Genomic DNA, 20,585 nt, shown 5'->3' with positions numbered 1-20,585 from the left:
CAAATACCTCAACTTAATTTGCTTATTTGAGTGTTGATGAGACAGAAGCCAACATGCAATACAAGGTGTCATCTAAATGTAATGGGAATTTAATTCTGCGGGCTTTATATAGCCAACTTTCGAAACTTTGTTATGTTGTTGGTGCATATGTTCTTGATGTATGTTTGCATTTTCAGTTGAATATTCATTTTATTATTGACAGTCAAAAACATTCTGTGTGTTTTCAAGCACTTGGTGAATTTTTACTTTCAAAAAAGATGGATAAAAGAATTTGCATTAAATTTTGCTTGAAAAATGGAATAAACTGCAGCACCACATTCAAAATGTGGACTGTGGCTTTTGGCAAATCTACTAGGATTAAGAGAAGAGATTACAAGTGGGAGAAACATTTCAAAGAGGGTCAAGAAGACACTGAAGATGACAACTGCCCCAGAAGCCCTAGCACATCAGTTACTGACAACAATGTGGATGAAGTAAAGAAAATGGTTCTGGAAAATTGACGAATCACCAACAGAGAGGTTTCCGATGATATAGGCATATCCCTGGTTCATGCCAAGTAATTTTTTTCGGCTGTTTTGGGTATGAAATGCGCAACAGTAGAGTCAGTTCCGAAACTGTTGAATTTTGACCAAAAATGACACTGTGTAGAAGTCACTCAGGAACTGCCGAATGAAGTTTACAACCATCCAGAACTTCTAAAGAAGACTATAACAAGTGCCAAACATGGGTATATGGGCATGACATCAAAACCAAGGCTCAATCATCCCAATGGTAACTGCCTGAAGGGCCAAGACTGGAAAAAAAAAAAATCTGACAAGTTTGATCCCATGTGCAGGTTCTCCTCCGTTTTTCTCAATTACAGTGGGGTAATGCATCATGAGTTCCTGACTTATAGTGATACAGTCAATAAGGAATACTACCTGGAAGTTATGCACCATTTGTGAGTGCCAATCAGAAGAGAACCCAGAATTGTGGCAAAACAACTTTTTGAAATTGCATCACAATAATGTTTGTGCCTCAAATCTCAATGCTCGTTCGTAATTTTTTGGCAAAAAAATATCAAACTATTATGTTTTCTCAGCCATTGTTTTCACTTGGCATGGCCCCCCTGCAACTTCTTTCTACTCCCCGAGGCTGAAGAGAACCATGAAAGAATATCATTTTACCACCTTTGATGAGATAAAAACAGAATCGCTGATGGAGCTGAACACCATAACGAAAAGTGAGTTCCTGAAGTGTTTGCAAGATTGGAAGAAGTGCTGGCCCAAGTGTATTAAACCTGAGGAGTATTACTTTGAAGGGGACAAAGCAGATGATGATGATGATGATGATGATGAAGATGATGATGATGATGACGATGACGATGAGGAGGAGGAGGAGAAATAAATAAATTTTCTTCAAGAAAACAAAAATTCCTGTTATTTTTTGATCAAACCTTGTATGTCAGCTCCATTAATGTTAGACTTGGTGAAAATATTTCTTCTCTTAGCAACACATTATAAGGGCATCACTATTCACAATATTTCCACCATATTATTCTGCATGAAGGTCATTTTCATTAAAAATTGTGGACTGTGTAAATTTCAAAATAACACCAAGCTTTACTGCTCTCAGACCTTTATTCATAACTCAAGCTGACATACATTAATAGTAGTTGTTAGATGTACAATTTAAGTATATAAAACAATTTATCAATAAAGATGGCTTTCATCTCTGATAATAGGGATCAAGGGCAACTATCATTACGGATGTCCAGCTTTGGTTTGTTCTCCACAGTAACCTTCTCAGCAGCAGCATAGAAACAGTTACTGATACTTATTTCTATATTCAACTATCTTTCGTAACAACTGAGAGAACCAAACTAAATTGTTTACCTAATAATGGTGATCAAATGACAACTATGAACCATCCTCACCAATGTTGTTTAGCTAAGAAGGGAAAAAATACAGTTTCCTAAAACCATAAATGTGAACTGAGTCACACTAATAAGAGACAATTATCTAGATGAACTGTGGAAAGAATTTTACCAAGACAATACAGCAGACAATAAATTGAACTATATTCCTAGAATATTCTTTTAACCCAGTTATCCTTTAAATTGGTTTAGTGCCAATTACAGTGGAGTCTGAGAGAATGAATGGCAAACATCTGGTCTCTATGTATCTTGTACCACTAAGAGAACTTTATTTAATGCACATTACTAGCTTTAATCAAGACAAAGGAACATTACAAGTTATATTGCTTATTTCTTTGTCGAGTCAGCAAAAAGCAAATACTGTACTCCACAAGTCAAAAATTTCAAATTCCAAGAACAAAGCAAAGACAACTGTGAACATTATTTGGACTGAAAATAATAAACTAGGTAAGGCAACTGGGCTTCAACACAATGATGACAATGTCTGCCAGATACACAGCATTAAATTCAACACTAAATTCAATGAACTCTTCCTATCACTAACTGAAAATGCATGAGAAAAATGGATCATTGGGAGGATGGTGTAATGAAAATTTTTTGTACAATCGATAACCAAACATCTTGCATAGGCCTCTTCAGGGACTTTCTGATTCTTATACTTAAGTGGCAGTAGTACTTTATGAGTAACAATATGAATGAATTTAGGATAAACTGTGTAATTCACAAACAATTATTGGAAATAAAAATGAATTCCATATCAGAAAGGAAATTTATATACTGGTGCAAGAAACTCTTTAACAGGTTGTCAGCAAACATACAGCAAAAAACTGAAAATTTCCAGATATTAAAAAATAAACAGAAACAATACTTATTGGTCAGTTCTTCTTTGGTTTATCTTAAGCACATTAATTCCAGTCAAGACAATACTAGGCTGCAACTCTCCACATGGAGGTAAACTACTTCCAGATGTACTTTTAAATATGTCTGTCACTCAATGCCTCCTGGTGAGTAACTATCTATCCTATTTCATACTGTTGTTATTCCATCACAGATTTTCCATTGTTTAATCAAAACTTATGTTTGACACTACCAATATATAGACACCTGACAGTGTTGTGTAGAGTTATTAAAAAGCTTAGTTTGAAGTATTAAATAAAAGCAGTAGTTTTTTTTTTACATTGTAATCATTTATATGCTTTTACATGTCACCTAGAAGTAATTCCGACAATTATAAATTTCAATAGCTTGGCACTGGTCATAACTGGCTGTCAGTATGCTTTACAAAAGTAGCTTTCAGTGGCTACTTCAGCCAATTAATTTATAAATTAACTAGTTCCATATCCCTGAAGGTTCTCTTTCATAGTGGGATTTATGGTACATCATGTGTGAACAAATGAATGCTGCTCCTGGTACTTCACGCTGTTAAAGGTCTGTAGTTTCAGCTTATTGTGGATCCTGAGCACACAATGTATGGGTAAATGATCGTATATAAAATTTCTTCAAGTCTCTGAATTGGGGTCAACACATATTTACTTACTAGCCTTTTCCCCACATTTTTACTTGTGTATTCATTCAAAACATATATTGCCCACATCTACTCCTCCCCCCTCTCTGTGCCCACCTTTTCTTCCTCTCCCGTCATTCTGTCCCTCTCATCCTCCCACCTCCTCCACCCCCTTCCCCCCTGTCCATCACCCCCCCCCCCCCCAATCTCTCTCTGTTCATCACCACCTCCTACTCCCCCCCTTTCTGTCAGTCTATCTCCTCCTCCCCCCTCTCTCACTACTCATCTGCTTTCTCCTATCTCTGCTCAGCCACGTCCATATGCATATGGATCCCCTGAAAGGCAAGTTCATACTACCCAAACTACAAGCAAGGTGTGACAAAGTTGTGAACATATGGATGGAAATGCCTCAATGTTGATTGCCAATAAAACAGACCACTGCTATTCCCATACTACTTGCCTGCCATGCAGGGCAACCTACATGACAGGGAAAAACTGTTTTTTGCTCACATCGGCACTTCTATGGGAGCTAGGAAGTTCTATTCCCCAAAATGCTGATTCTCATGGGACAAGTAGTATTCATACCAAATTCAGTGAAATTAACCCAGTGGTTTGGGAGGACATGCTTGACATAAACACATACATCCTGTTTTATACATACTGATTTATCTTTCAACCAGACAGTACAAGGATGACCAGGAAACTTATCAAGAAGCCCAGTTCAGGAAGCTCTGTACTTGTACTGCCTTGAAGACTAATGTGTTAGCTTATTTTGGATACTTTCACTCTTGTGTTTCATAGCATTATCTTCAGGGGTCACTATAGCTAAACCAAATTATATATTCATTGAGCAAAGGCTAGCAATAATACATTGGTAAGCAGATAACCAAATGATCACTAACTTAGTCCATGATGTAATTTTTTGCTGACAAAAGCAATTTTGTTTGGCTCAATCACATGGAGGAAGTCTTTCAATTGGTCATCAATTTGGCAGAGAGAGAGAGAGAGAGAGAGAGAGAGAGTGAGAGTGTGTGTGTGTGTGTGTGTGTGTGTGTGTGTGTGTGTGTGTGTGTGTGTCTCTGTCACATACCCCAGTTATCCAACTGGGGCACGTGGGCCTGCAATTTAACACGGAATTCAAACCACATGTCATTTCTGGTGATTCCTCACGTTGTTGAAAAGTGAAGATCAGATTAAAACACAGACTGAAAAATCTGTTGTCTGACCAGGATTCAATCCTGAGACCTCTCGGATGCCAGTAATTTACTGCTACAGCACTAGGCCTGACTGCTGACTTTATTCATTAATGTTTCAAATATGATTCTATGCAACCACATACCAAAGGCACAAAAATAATTTTCATATCCATTACAGGAGACAAATTAATGTGAATGAACTGAACTTAACTGAAAATGCTCCCATACTGAGCCTTCTCTAATCCCAGTCCACAGATGACCACTGGAAGCAATGATGACATCACACTTGCTGGCTTCACCAACTCACAACCAAATTGTTGCCTATCAAGCAAATTTGTACCTCACGCAACAAATCTGTCTCTCACAACCTAAATTACAAAAAATTACACACAATAAGTGCTCTGCTAGTATTTCTGTTTGTGGACACATGACATCACAAACCACATCCTCTCAGGTCATAGTTGATGTCAAGAAATGGAGAATTCAATTGTTTTGCCTAGATCTCTGGTCAGATTGCTTTTTTCCTTTTGTTTTGTTATAAATGTTTGAAACCAGTTACACAGTGCAGCAAAAATTACACACTTACCTCAATATTTTATTACCCATTATGAAAAAATGGGTTTGCAGGTATACAGGGCACTCACTAATAGCTCAATTTTCCACATATCTTACCTTCAGGACTTTGAGTAGGGAAAGGGCACTAGACATCACAGACTTTGGATCATTTGTTTTGTTGATGACACTAGCAATTTGTCTAGCTGTACTTCCTTTAGCTCCAATATAAGTGAGTGCCAGCACAATTTCCAAGCTGGCTGGAGAAGTAACAAGATTTCCATTTACATCTGCCAGTTTCTGGAAGTGAAAACATGGATTACAATTAGATTTAGGTTTAATTTATTATAAATGCAGTTCTTACCACAAAGGCATGTTGCTGATGAAGGTTGCATTCTTTCATGTGCAGTTACTACCTCCACTGCAGTTTGCAATACTTTCTGGCAGGGAAATTACTTTTTGCTCCACTGCTTACAAGTTGAATGTAACGTACAAGATTATAGCCCCCCCCCCTCCCATCTTAAAATATGCCTCAATAAATGTATTGCACAGTCTTACAGTTCAAATTTATTTGGGATTACTTTTAATCAAATGGATTAATCAGTGCATCAAAAATTCTGTAGAACAATGGTCAAATGATTGAGCTGCACTAAAAATCTGGAATAAATGTCAAGAAATATTCTTTAATAGATTTCACAGTTTATTTTGTGATGTGTGTAAGGTTTATTATAGCTTAAACGCAAACACGTGAAATGTTCTCACACTCTCCTTGCTAAAATGAACATCCTTGACACACACCCATACGGCTATTGGTCCCCATCATGAACACAACAGAAACATACCACAGGGACCCCAAGATTTTTATTTATTTATGGATGGTTAATAGTGATGTATTGTTAAATATGACGGAAAAATTTGAAGCTGCAGCCATATGTTGTCAAAAGAGATACTAAAGTAGCTTCAGTATACCACCCTCAAAATCACAACTCCAACTTGTTTGTGGAGCTGCTAGAGAAACATACTCTTTCTACTTAAACACAAAGATTAAAGACGATTAATATTTGGTGATATCACTATAGACATTAGGTTGAAGTATAGAAGTATTAGCCATTTGCTAAATACATGAAGATCCCTTAGCTTCTGCTGAATAAATTACAAAATCTCAAGGCAGGCAGCACACCTAATAATGTAATATTTAATTTTCACCTTTTAAAACAATGTGATATGGACAGAATAGACATTTCTGATAAAGGACTGGCTCAGGAAAACTGTTAACAGTAAAATACTTCCATTGAACATTGAAGAATTATAAGATCAGTTAATGACTCACAGTTAAACTAGCTGATAATTTAATTTTTTTTTGTCTGCTCTTGAAGCAAGTTATCCTAGAGGCCACAGTATGAGAAAACACCCAAGCGCAGTTGCTGCACTAAACCGCAATGTCTAAAAAGTTGGTGCACCCTGCATCTAAGTAGAATAAAAATCACGAGTTCAAAGGATAATAATACTCACAAGGAAACGTGTGTCAAAACTCTAAAGGTCTGAAATCAAGGCACCAAAGTCACTAAGCTAATGATTATATATTGAACTCAGTGAATAATTTAAAAGCAGCATGAGAAATTATTAACATAGAAATAAACTGTGGAGACGAAGTGTACCAGATAAATTTATTTGGTTAAAGCCAAAGTCCAGACAGATGACAATCAAGACAAATACGAGTAGAATAAAAGAAACTTCATGTGCAGTAAATAGGAGTAAAGCTAAGGGCAGTATCAACTTAAGTCATCAAAATATCAGGGGAATAAAAAATAAAGTAGATGAGTTATTATTGTGTTTAGATGATCTCAAAAATAAGAATGAGATTGATATACTCTGTCTGCCTGAACACCAAGTAACTGTGGGCATGGATAGTACCAGTATAAATGGGTATAATTTAGCATCTTACACTTGTAGATCTAGGATGGGTAAAGGAGAAGTTGCCATTTTCATAAAACAAGGGTATAAATGCAAAACTGTAGAAGCAAGTAAATTTTGTGTTGATCAGCACTTTGAGGTTTGTGCATGTGAACTTCAGCTAGATGATATTAGCAACAATATACAGGTCCTCATTAGGAGACTGGGAACTATTCATAAAAAAGTTTGAGTCCCTATTATGCTGTCTGTCAGACAAAAAGAAGAAGTTATTAATCTGTGGTAATTTCAATGTGAACTTTCTAAATAATTCTGAGAGGAAAAGTGAACTGGAAGTGTTATTAACAACATATAACTTAGAATAGAATCAGTGATCAATTTCCCTGCATGTATAGCTCAAGACAGCAGCACACTAATAGATAATGTATTTGTACAGAAAGAGGATGTAAAACAAACACATGCTTTCCCTGTGGTAAATGGATTGTCAGACCGTGATGCAAAACTGATTAACTTACAAAACCTAACAGGGTGTACAGTTTGGAAACCATTACGTAAAAGTGTAAGGTTGCTCAGCCCCGTATCGATAGAGCACTTCAAAGAAAGCTTAAGAAATGTTAACTGGGGAGATGTATATAATGACCCAAATACTAACGATAAATGCAACATATTTCTTGATAAATTTATATCCCTTTTTGAACATTGTTTCTCAAAGAAAATTACTGAATGTAACACTACACACTTTTCAAAGAAACCTTGGATTACTACAGGTATTAAAGTGTCTTCAGAAAGAAAAAGAAAACTTTGTGAGACAGCAAGAACTAGTAAAGATCCAGAGGTAGTTTTACACTATAAAAATTATTGTAGCATACTGAGAAAATTTGTAAGGAAATCAAGAAATATGTATATTAGAGAAGAAATTAACAACTCTGGCAATAAAATAAAATCAATATGGATTGCTGTTAGAAGGGAGACACGAAAAGTAACCACTGAGGTAGATAGTATTACTATTAAGGAGAACAAGACCATCCTAACCAACAGTACACAAGTAGCTGATCTATTTAACAACCATTTCTTAAGAGTAGGAGAAAAAATTGGTGAGAACAGTTCAAAAGAAAAAGCCAGGCAGTACATGGAAGAGTCTGTTTTGAAAAAAAATTAGTCAGATTAAGTTTCACCTAACAACCTCTTGTGAAATAAGTAAAATTATTAAATCTTTGAAAAATAAATGTTTTGTTGGAGTGAATGATAGCTCTAATAAGATATTAAAACAATGTGGAGCAATTGCAACTGATGATTTGAGTCACATATGTAATGCATCACTAATTCAAGGTATTTTCCCAGACAGGTTAAAGTATGCCATTGTCAGGCCACTCTACAAAAAGGGGGACACCACAGATGTCAATAATTATTGGCCAGTATCCTTGCTTACAGCATTTTCAAAAATCTTCGAGAAAGTAATGTACTCAAGAGTGGTTAGCCATCTCAACAGTAATGGGGTACTTAGTAAATCAGAGTTCAGATTTAAGAAATGCTGTGCTACTGAGACAGCAATATACAATTTCACTGTCTACATAATAGAGTCTTTAAATAGTAAAATGTCACCAATAGGAATTTTCTGTGACTTGTCCAAGGCATTTGATTGTGTGAACCATGGCATTATGTTACAGAAATTACAGTTCTGTGGTACAAATGGAATAGCATATGAGTGGTTTAAGTCGTACCTACAAAACAGGAAGCAAAAAGTTTCCTTATATGGGTCAAGTGATTTAAATAAGTTTGATACTGGGGTGAAATTAAATTAGGTGTTCCACAGGGTTCAGCCATGGGTCCCCTTCTGTTCTTGATATATGTGAACGACCTCCCACCTATCTGAAACAGGAAGCTGAACTGGCACTGTTTGCTGATTATACAAGCATCATTATTAACCCAGTAAAAGAAACTCCAATTGAAAATAATACAAATAAGGTCTTTGGAAAAGTCATTAATTGGTTTTCTGCAAATAGGCTTGCTCTAAATTTTGAAAAAACACAGTACTTCCAATTTTCTGCTGCAAAAAGTACAGTTCCTTCAATAAATATAACACATCAACAGAAGTCAGTAGATAGGGTAGAGCATACTAAGATTTTGGGTGTACACATAGATGAGAAACTTAATTGGAAAATTCATATTATGGATCTTCTAAAGCGACTATATTCAGCAACTTTTGCAATCAGAATAATGGAGAATGTGGTCAATGAATCAATTGCTAAGTTCAGTAATTGCAGAGGAGAAGATTGCTATGATCTTTCACATTGTAATGCCACTGACTAAAATAACCAATAAAATCTTAAGGTAATTATCCAGAATGTTTGAAAATATCTGTCATCAAAGCAATTTATAAGACAGGATGTTGGGAATTGGTGAACAAAATATTTGTTCCATTGGCAGTGAGTTTATGTGTACAAATCTCTCTGCTTGTTGTATATATTCTTAGATATATACAGCAGATTTTCTGTGATATATGCCTTATTGTACTATGCCTTTGTATAGTGCTGGGAACACATTAAATAAAGTAAAATATATGTTCCTAACAGTGTCCCTCCATCAACAATATTTTACAGTGCAAATATATGATCCAACAGGTTATGGACCCATGAAGATGGTACTGAATAAGTTAAATTAGTGAACAGTGGAAAACTACATACTGCTCAGTTTATAATTTACAGTAATTATATTGTAACTGAAGTGCAAAATGGCTAAGCAGAGGACAAATGTAAGAATGTAGAGGCTTATCTCACTAGGGGTAAGATAGATACAGCCTACAGGAAAATTAAAGAGACCTTCAGAGAAAAGAGAACCACTTTTATAAATATCAAAAGCTCAGATGGAAGCCCAGTTCTAAGCAAAGAAGGGAAAGCAGAAAGGTGGAAGGAGTATATAGAGGGTCTATACAAGGGCGATGTGCTTGAGGACAATATTATGGAAATGGAAGAGGATATAGATGAGGATGAAATGGGAGATATAATACTGCGTGAAGAGTTTGACAGAGCACTGAAAGGCCTGAGTCGGAACAAGGCCCCAGGAGTAGACAACATTCCATTAGAACTACTGACAGCCTTGGGAGAGCCAGTCCTGACAAAACTCTACCATTTGGCGAGCAAGACGTATGAAACAGGCGAAATACCCTCAGACTTCAAGAAGAATATAATAATTGCAATCCCAAAGAAAGCAGGTGTTGACAAATGTGAAAATTACTGAAATATCAGTTTAATAAGTCATGGCTGCAAAATACTAATGCGAATTCTTTACAGACGAATGGAAAAACTAGTAGAAGCTGACTTCGGGGAAGATCAGTTTGGATTCCGTAGAAATGTTGGAACACATGAGGCAATACTGACCTCACGACTTATCTTAGAAACTACATTAAGGAAAGGCAAACCCACATTTCTAGCATTTGTAGACTTAGAGAAAGCTTTTGACAATGTTGACTGGAACATGCTCTTTCAAATTCTGAAGGTGTCAGGGGTAAAATACAGGGAGCGAAAGGCTATTTACCATTTGTACAGAAAGAAGATGGCAGTTATAAGAGGCGAGGGACATGAAAGGGAAGCAGTGGTTGGCAAGGGAGTGAGACAGGGTTGTAGTCTCTCCCTGATGTTATTCAATCTGTATATTGAGCAAACAGTGAAGGAAACAAAAGAAAAATTCGGAGTAGGTATTAAAATCCATGGAGAAGAAATAAAAACTTTGAGGTTCGCCGATGACATTGTAATTCTGTCAGAGACAGCAAAGGAAGAGCAGTTGAATGGAATGGATAGTGTCTTGAAAGGAGGGTATAAGATGAACATCAACAAAAATAAAATGAGGATAATGGAATGTAGTCGAATTAAGTCGGGTGATGCTGAGGGAATTAGATTAGGAAATGAGACACTTAAAGTAGGAAAGGAGTTTTGCTATTTGGGGAGCAAAATAACTGATGATGGTCGAAGTAGAAAGGATATAAAATGCAGACTGGCAATGGCAAGGAAAGCGTTTCTGAAGAAGAGAAATTTGTTAACATCAAGTATAGGTTTAAGTGTCAGGAAGTCATTTCTGAAAGTATTTGTATGGAGTGTAGCCATGTATGGAAGTGAAACATGGACGATAAATAGTTCAGACAGGAGGAGAATAAAAGCTTTTGAAATGTGGTGCTACGAAGAATGCTGAAGATTGGCTGGGTAGATCACATAACTAATGAGGAAGCATTGAATAGGATTGGGGAGAAGAGAAGTTTGTGGCACAACTTGACTAGAAGAAGGGATCGGTTGGTAGGACATGTGTTGAGGCATCAAGGGATCACCAATTTAGTATTGGAGGGCAGCATGGAGGGTAAAAATCGTAGAGAGAGACCAAGAGACGAATACACTACGCAGATTCAGAAGGATGTAGGCTGCAGTAGGTACTGGGAGATGAAGAAGCTTGCACAGGATAGAGTAGCATGGAGAGCTGCATCAAACCATTCTCAGGACTGAAGACCACAACAACAACAACAACAACAACAACAACATATTGTAACTGCGCAAATGGGTTCTGTCCTGATACCAAAGATCGAGAAGCTCATAGGTCGAGAGAATTACGCAACTTGGAAGTTTTTAATAGAAGCATATCTACTACTGGACAACCTTTGGGATGTCACTGATGAAACCTTTAAGTTCATGGATACAGATTTCCAGAACAAAGACTAAGGCAAATTCAAATTAATTCATCTAGTTGATCCAGTAAATTATGTCCATATAGAAAAGACCAGCATAGCAAAGGAAGTATGGGACAACCCAAGAAGAGCTTTTGAAGATAGAGGTGTAACTAGGAAGTGGCTTTGCTAAGAGAACTTATTGCCACCCATTTAGATGAATGTAAAAATGTTGACTACATAAACAAAGTCGTATTCACTTCAAATCGTATAAGGAATATCAGATTTGACATTGCTGAAGAATAGATTGGTAGTGTTACTAGATGGACTACCTAATAAGTAATCCCCCATGATAATGGGCTTAGAGAGTTCAGGGATACTAATTACACATGACAGTGTTAGAATCAAGATCTTGAAAGATGTTAAGAATGTACAAGAATATCCTATTGATAATAAGGAAATGGCTTTATATTCAAAATACAAAAAGAATAAATGTGTTTGATGCTATACATGCCGAGACATGGGACATTTTGCATCACAGTGCATGAAAAATAGGTCAAGTTTCAAAAGGTCTAGAAAGGAATGCAAGCAATAAAGGTGTGGCACTTGCTGCTTATTATTCTTATGGTAAAACTGAAAGCAACAGTACAGAATAGTTCCTGGATTCTGGAGTTTCCATTTATATTTCCAAAGACCAATCAGTTTTACATGTTTCTCCAAGAACAAACACTGGTGTTTCAACAGTAGACGGTTCTCTGTTAACAATGTTAACTGGTTGGAAAGACAAACTTTAATTTGAATGTTAAAGGAGACTCACAGGATATTGCAGTACATCATTTACATCATGTGAAGAACATTGCTACAAATTTGCTTGCATTGAGGTAGTGAATATGGGTAACAATGTAATTTTTGATTTAAATGGTGCAGAAAAAATTGATCAGAGTGGCAGTGTGATAGCCATAGCAGGTAAAGATGGGGTAATAGCTTAGATGTTCTTCAAGTTGGAAATATTTATCCAGTATATTCAGCCAAAAGTTCTTTTATGACTTCAAAGACTCAGTCATCTCAAAAGAAAATGTATGGTCTTGTTAAAAGGTAAGGCAACAGGGGTACAGGAAAGTAATAGTTGTAACTTACCTTGTGAAATTAGTATACAAGGAAAGCAAGCCAGATTACTATTTAAACTAAGTAAAAATATATCTACTGAAATTTTGCAACTAGCTGACATATGCAGACATTTGTGGACCTATGGAAGAAGAATCTACAGGGAGCAGTTGTTATTTCCTTACCATTATTGATTATTTAAGATATACCCATGTTTATTTCCTTAAAACAAGGGCAAAGTATGTGAAATATATGCTAGTTTTCATGCCATTGTTGAAAGATATATTGGGAAGAAGATAAATGTTATCAGATCAGACCATGGCACTGAATATGTCAAAAAATTTCGGCAAAAACTGAGTGAATTTGGAATCCGGCCTCAAACTACAGTTTGCTATGATTCTGCTTAAAAAGGAGTGACAGAACAATTGCAGAGAAAGCAAGGAGCATGTTAAAGGATGCAAAATTACCAAAATGTTACTGGGCAGAATCAGTATCAATGACAAAAAGAGTATCTAAATAACAGATCGCCTACCGAAGCTGTACCAAACAAGATTCCATATGAAGTTTGGAACTGATCTTGATCATCTAAGAATTTTTGATTGTAAGGCCTTGGAACAAGTTCCCAAACAACTTGTAAGAAAATGGGACTCTGAATCTGAAAAATATATTTTAACTGAATACTGTGAAGATTACAAAGGTTGTGTGTTGATAAATCCTAAACAAAAAGGGTAATAAGTTAGCAGAGATGTATAATCTGGTGGAAAGAAAACAAATTGTGAAAAAGTACATGTAAACAGAAGACTATATCCAAGAACATGTACGGGTACCAGTACATACAAAAACTAAAGGACCTAAAGAAGTTGTTTAGGAACAGTTAGACGTGTTTACTGAAAATGAAATGGATAATGAGATATAGAAAACTCCAGCAGCAGGAGACATAAATTTTTAGTATTCACCATTTACAATAAAACCTACGTTGTATCCAAACTGTGAGATTTTTGCGGCCACTCAAACATTCAATAATGAACCTCTTACAATTGAAGAAGCTTTCACCAGCTTGAATGCAGATAGCTGGAGGAAAGGTACAAAAAAAGAATTACAGTCTTTTTTCCAAGAATGATAAGGCTCCTCTCAGATAGAAGGTGTAGACTATAAAGAAACATTTTCACCTGCAGTGATAGATGATTCTTTAAGATCTCTCTTGTTCCTCGCAGTAAAAGAAAATTTATTGATCCACCACATGGACATGAAGACTGCATATCTCAATGGACAATTGAAGAAAGAAAGTTTTGTGATCCCACCCAAGGAAGCCAAGAACACTCTTCAAAAAATGAATAAAATTTGGTATCTGACAGGGAGCATGTATGGACAAAAATAGAGTGGATACTGTATGAATCAGTAAATGTAAAGCATTAACAAGGCTGCAAATGAGTCAGTCAGCAGCTAATCCTGGTATATATCACAGAATAAATGACAACAGAACTATAATTTTGGCTAAATGGGTTGATAGTTATTTTTATTTTGACAAAAAGTGAAAGTTCAATGAATGGTTCAAGAAACAACTTTAATCAGAAGTTGATCTGCTTGATGTTGGTCAAGTGAAGCAGAATTTGGGTATGAAGTTACAAAAGTGACAATTAGAATTGCCAACAGACCAATCAATGTACATAAAGAGAATACTAGAAAAAAATTGGCATGAATAATTGCAAGTCAGTTGCCACACCTATGGAACAGGATGTGCAATTGTCAGGGGCAGAAGAAGCTGAAATGTGTAAAAAGGAAGTAGCTACCTTATCTGGAGACAGTGGGAAGTATTTCATATTTACCTTACACTCCCACACCAGGCATTGCCTTTGCTACTAACGCTGTGAGCAAATTTTCCAAAGACATAGAATTAAACATTGGGTTGCAGTTATGAGAATATTTAGATATTTAAAAGGAACTGTTAATTACAAATTACGATACTGTACACCAAGAAATGGAAATCTGGAATGTTACAGTGATACAGACTGGGGCAATCAGCTGTATAACAGACATTCTACTACAGGTAGAACTATAATAGGTGAAATTGAGCCACATATGATTATTGAGCCAGCCAACGAGTTTTGTGTCAACATGGGAGCAATCAAGATAGCTCAGACCCAAATCACACGTGTGTAATCCAAGCATATTGACATTAGGCACCATTTTATTAGTCACCACATAAAACAGAAGGATATTACTAGAAACTATTTATGTACAGTGGAAATGCTTGTTGATTTATTGATCAAGCCTCTTAGAAAAGACAAATTCCAGGAATTGGTAAAACTTTATGTTTTAACAACATAATGGTTCAAGCAAAGTGTTTTGAGATGACATTAAACATTATTGTGAACACACAAATAGTTGTTCAGAGAGAGATGCTGGGGTTTGGTGAACAAAATGTTTGTTGTGTTGGCAGTGAGTTTACGTGTATAGATTAAAATGTGTGTTCCTAAGTAGTGTTTCTCCATAAGTATTATTTTGCTGTGCAAATATACAATCCAACACAGGAGATATAGCATCTCCAAATAACTATCAACTTTTATCACTTGTAGCTATAATACTGAAAATAGTAGGATACTGCACGCATAAACATGTAAGTCGGTATTTTGTATCTAATGATATACCTAGCTCCTTGTAGTATGGTTTCAGATCCAGTCTTTCTAGAATGCACTGTGGTTAATGCAGTCTACAACTACCTTCTCTTTGTTAAAGAAAAGCTAAGTAAGTCTGACCAAAGGAGGACTGTTCATGACCATTACTTGAGGAGGGGACATACAATTAATGTGCCATATGCTAGGATGGTGACTACCCATACCAGTCAAAATTATCTTGGTTTTGTCTACTTCATAAATTACCTGAAAATGCCTGTACAGTGCCAATAAATAAATTAACAACTGGCCTTGTGAAATGCATGACAATAGAGTTTTACTATGCTATAGGGTTCCATGAGTTTGTGACAAAATCACCCACATCTCTTATGAGGACTGAACAATAAATAAACAACAGGCTTTATTTTGTAAACATATATGTTACACTATATGACTGTTTCGTTACTGTCTCATGTACCTTTTGTCATTTATTTGCTTAATTAATTCTTTGTCATTCACTTAACTGTATAGTACATTTATATTTTCACTGCTTTATTAATTATTTTTCCATTTACTTAATTATGCAACGTATTTTTATTATTATTATTATTATTTTATTTAACTTCGACAACACTCACTGCATGTAAAGATGCTCAAAGATAAGCAACGGATTTATTATTGTGTAAAAGGAGAGTATGAAGACATGAGCAACAAACATTCCTTTCTCATAACAGAAGCACTTGGATAAAGTTTTATTTTAAGCCTCTTTGGTGTGCAATTTACATTGTATAAGAAACTGTGCAATACATTAATGAACCCACTAACATATCCTGTAGCTGCCTACACGCAAAGGGGTCCAATTGGTCAATAATAATAACGGAAGGGTTTATTTTTTACCGACAGTGCAAAAACTCTTACATTCTTTTGACAGCAAGTCAAATTTTGCCTTGGGCTGGAAAACATTCCAATACACATTTCTGGGTTCCTGACATGTTTTGAACAACGTCTTTAAAACAAAATTACGTCTCCTGTAATAACCTGTTGCATCGATTTTTCTATGTACACACTAAATGGAATGATGGAAGATGGAATGTGATCGGTAATTTCCTATATATCTACGTATTCACTTTTCCATAAATCAACATTACACACTGTGCAAATAAAAGATCACACGTACCTTATACAAATCGAGTGAAAACTTAATGTTCCCTTTGTTTCCTTCGTTACCGTTAGTGGCTATTGACGAACCGCTTACTTCATTAACGACGACTACAAAAACCAACAGACCTACAAAGTACGTAATAATGAGTTAATTGACGCTGGCTTCAGCTGCATATTGTTTCTACAAGTAAACATAAACGGTACTACAAAAGTAATTCACTATCGCCGCGTAAGGGATCTGTTGTTTCTCGCCATATACACAAATACAACATAATGTGCGATACATAGCAGTATATTTGTAACATTTGTCGCTTATTTCTGCCGTGTAATTGACATACCGAAATAAAAACGACCTGTCCAACAGACAGACCAGATATCTGAAATACACGAGTGCATGCCGTTGGATGTCACTTGTCTGCGAGCATTTACTTTTCGAATTGAGCGGAACGAACCCGACGGAGTTAGCCAAACAGCGCTGATGACACTCGGGTAAACAGTAGCATGCAGATTACTAAACAGCATCCAATCTACTCAGGCAGCGGATGTCATTGGCTCTCCGAGCCAGGTGAGGCCAAACGGGAAACGAGGGAAATTTGAAAAGTTTACGTCCCTTGAAATCTATACTTACACGTTGGGCTAGAGAGTGCTATAGCACTGTGACTCAAGGAATCGTTCGACGCTGCGAACTAGCAGCGACTGACGGGCAAGTTGTTAACGTATGGCGAAGACCACGAGATTCAATAGAAACTGTGTTTTACGTCTTCGCTGTGTCCGCCTTACCGAGGTCGTCCGGCGCCCTTGGCAGAACCGCCTTAGCTGCGCGTCGATTCCTCACCCCGTAGAAACCAACTTCCTACATTTTTGTTCCGTAGAAAATTTTATATCTTTGTAAGTAGCTTTAATAAAAATGAACCATCATTGAAAAAACACTTAAATGATTTATATTGATGAGAAATATTGCGCACAACAGGTTAAATGTATGCTTGTAATAAATAAATTAGAAATTGTATAAACTTTACAAAAACTGAAAGTATAGCAAAAACTATACCTCAAGGGACATATTTTGTTTGCCTCTTATAAATTATTAATAGAGTATAAATTATCACGGCAACTAGAAATAAAAGAGAGGGCTATATTAAGCGTTGAGAAAATAAGCCTTCCCAGGAATTATGATTTTATTATAATTTAGTTTGCATTTCCCTGCTCTGAGTGAAGAAATTCACTGATTATGATATTGCAGTGTCAGTGTCAAATTCTATCGATAAGGAGGCTAAATTAGAGTATGCTTTCACTTATACTCGACCTTATGTAATTTTTTATCGTCTTTAAATTGCTGAAGCTCATTTCACAAGATTCTGCAGCCAGTGGCAGTGTCATAACTGTCCTCAAAGCTATTTCGATGTTTGTCTAAGCATCTCCTAACCCAAACCTTGAAGAAAAATAATAAAAAAAACAAGAGAGAGAGAATAAAATTCAGAATACCCAAACGGGAAACCCTATTAGTGCTCTAATCAGCATTTTTCACCCGGAACTGGAAAGCAGCTATTTCGTTAACTAGCTCCACTACATCAGTCCCTATTTAGTATTTGACACCGTATTCAGGTGCACATTGGAGCTTCCTTTTAAGGCGCCTCCCGAGAAGCAATAAAAGTCACATAAAATGATTTGGAATTTGTGCATTCTGTTCTCCATTTTACTTGTTATTCTATCACATACTCTGAACGTTTGAAGCACTCTAGCTCGCATTCCGCTACCTCTCCAGCCATTCTCTTCATCTTTCTTAGTCTTTAACAGCAAATTGTTTTGGATGAAGATATAATCACAAAAATATTTTACTTTAGCTGTGTTTCGGTTCTTTCTCTTCACAAATCGGTAACTGTTAAATAAATTTCATCAGTTCAGATACCAAACTCGATGCTGTATCAAGGGTAGCACACGTCCTTTCATCGATTTATCAGCACAGTCCAGTTTCACAAATACATCAGTCCATATCTCTAAAAGGCAAACAAGTTTGTAAACAATTTCTGTTACAAGGATCATAATATCTATCGCTGTTTTAGTGGTCCATTTGACTCTAATGATCTACTCTGCATCATCTTCTGTAAAGACGCTAAGTTTTTCTGAAGAGCTGTCACAGCTTGGCACCCAGGACACCATCTTGTTCCGCAGTTTCTCTTGAGATCGTACCAACCGAGTCGGCAGAGGTGGCCGAGCGATTCTAGGCGCCACAGTCTGGAACTGCACGACGCAGGTTCAAATCCTGCCTCGGGCATGGATGTGTGTGATATCTTTAGGTTAGTTAGGTTTAAGTAGTTCTAAGAACTAGGGGACTGATGACCTCAGAAGCTAAGTCCCATCGTGCTCAGAGCCACTTGAACCATTTTTTTGTACCAACCGAAAATTGGGAGCAGCTTAGCACTGTCTGTTGCGGTAAGTAAATTATACACATATCAAAGAACGTTTTGCATCACCTCAGTTCCGAGAGTTCCGGAACCTGTACAGAAAATTGGAATAGACACCAACATAAACATCATTTCCGCCCCTTTTATTGCTCATGAGAACCATACATTGCATGTTGTACACCTTCAGAGGTGGTGGTCCAGATTGCAGAACACACCGGTTCCTCCAGTACCCAGTAGCACGTCCTCTTGCACTGATGCATGCCTGTACTCCTCGTGACATACTATCTACAAGTTCATCAAGGCACTGTTGGTCCAGATTATCCCACCCCTCAACGGCGATTCTGCATAGTCCCTCAGAGTGGCTGGTGGGTCACGTCGTCCATAAACAGCCCTTTATCTCAGGAATGTTCAATAGGGTTCATGTCTGGAGAACATGCTGGCCACTCTAGTCGAGCGATGTCGTTATCACGAAGGAAGTCATTACAAGATGTGTACGATGGGGGCGCGAATTGTCGTCCATGAAGACGAATGCCTCGCCAATATACTGCCGATATGGAAGGCACCATAACGGCTGTACGCTACGTGAATGTCGTCCTCTGACCGATAGTGCATGTCGGTCGGAGGACGGCAATCACGTATCGTACAGTCACGTGTCGTACAGCCGTTACGGCGCCTTCCATGACCACCAGTGGCATACGTCAGCCCCACATAATGCCACCCCAAAACGGCAGGGAACCTCCATCTTGCTGCACTCGCTGGACAATGTGTCTAAGGCATTCAGCCTGACCGGGTTGCCTCCAAACACGTCTCCGACGATTGTCTGGTTGAGGGCATATGCGACAATCATGAAGAGAACGTGATGCCAATCCTGAGCGGTCCATTCGGCATGTTGTTGGGTCCATCGGTGCCGTGCTGCAGGTTCCTCCGAGGCATAATCCGTAGGTAGCGGTCATCCACTGTAGTAGTAGCCCTTGAGCGGTCTCAGTGGGGCGTCATCGACAGTTCCTGTCTCTCTGTATCTCATCCATGTCCGAACAACATCGCCTTGGTTCACTCCGAGACGCCTGGACATTTCCCTTGTTGAGAGCCTTTCCTGGTACAAAGTAACAATGCGGACGCGATAGAACCGCGGTATTCACCGTCTAGGCGTGGTTGAACTACAGACAACACGAGCCGTGTACCTCCTTCCTGGTGGAATGATTGGAACTATCGGCTGTCGGACCCTCTCCGTATAAGAGGCGCTGCTCATGCATGGTAATTTACATCTTTCGGCGGGTTTAGTGACATCTCTGACCAGTCAAAGGGACTGTGTCTGTGATACAATATCCACAGTCAACGTCTGTCTTCAGGATTTCTGGGAAGCGGGGTGATGCAAAACTGTTTTTGATGTGTTTATTTCCCCTCCAATCTCCGGCCAGCAAAAATCGGAGGTCTTTGGTCAAGTAGCATACCGCATTTACTTCAGCCAGCACTCTGTCACTGACCTTTTGAGGTCCTACAATACTGCAGAGAGGTAGCAGCAAGATCTTCATTGTCACCTTGGAAAATGGGTTTTCTGCAGGTAATCCGCGTCGTATTTG

General features: G+C 37.5%; 1 protein-coding gene across 1 annotated transcript in view; it reads right to left on the bottom strand.

The window, feature by feature from the left end:
• LOC126456961 (leukocyte elastase inhibitor-like) overlaps positions 1 to 17,120 on the bottom strand; it is a 136,829-nt gene extending 119,709 nt beyond the window's left edge. The window contains exons 1-3 of the mRNA XM_050092896.1: positions 16,942 to 17,120; positions 16,620 to 16,729; positions 5,288 to 5,467 (exon numbers count right to left, since the gene is read on the bottom strand). Of these exons, the coding sequence (XP_049948853.1) occupies positions 5,288 to 5,467; positions 16,620 to 16,729; positions 16,942 to 16,999 (348 nt within the window). The 5' untranslated portion in view covers positions 17,000 to 17,120. The remainder of the gene's footprint in view (positions 1 to 5,287; positions 5,468 to 16,619; positions 16,730 to 16,941) is intronic.
• Between the last annotated feature and the right edge of the window lie 3,465 nt (positions 17,121 to 20,585).

This window comes from Schistocerca serialis, chromosome 2 (assembly GCF_023864345.2).
Source record: "Schistocerca serialis cubense isolate TAMUIC-IGC-003099 chromosome 2, iqSchSeri2.2, whole genome shotgun sequence".
Classification (NCBI taxonomy): Eukaryota; Metazoa; Arthropoda; class Insecta; order Orthoptera; family Acrididae; genus Schistocerca; species Schistocerca serialis.
The sequence above is the reverse complement of the archived record's forward strand: the minus strand, read 5'-3'. Positions and strand labels throughout refer to the sequence as shown.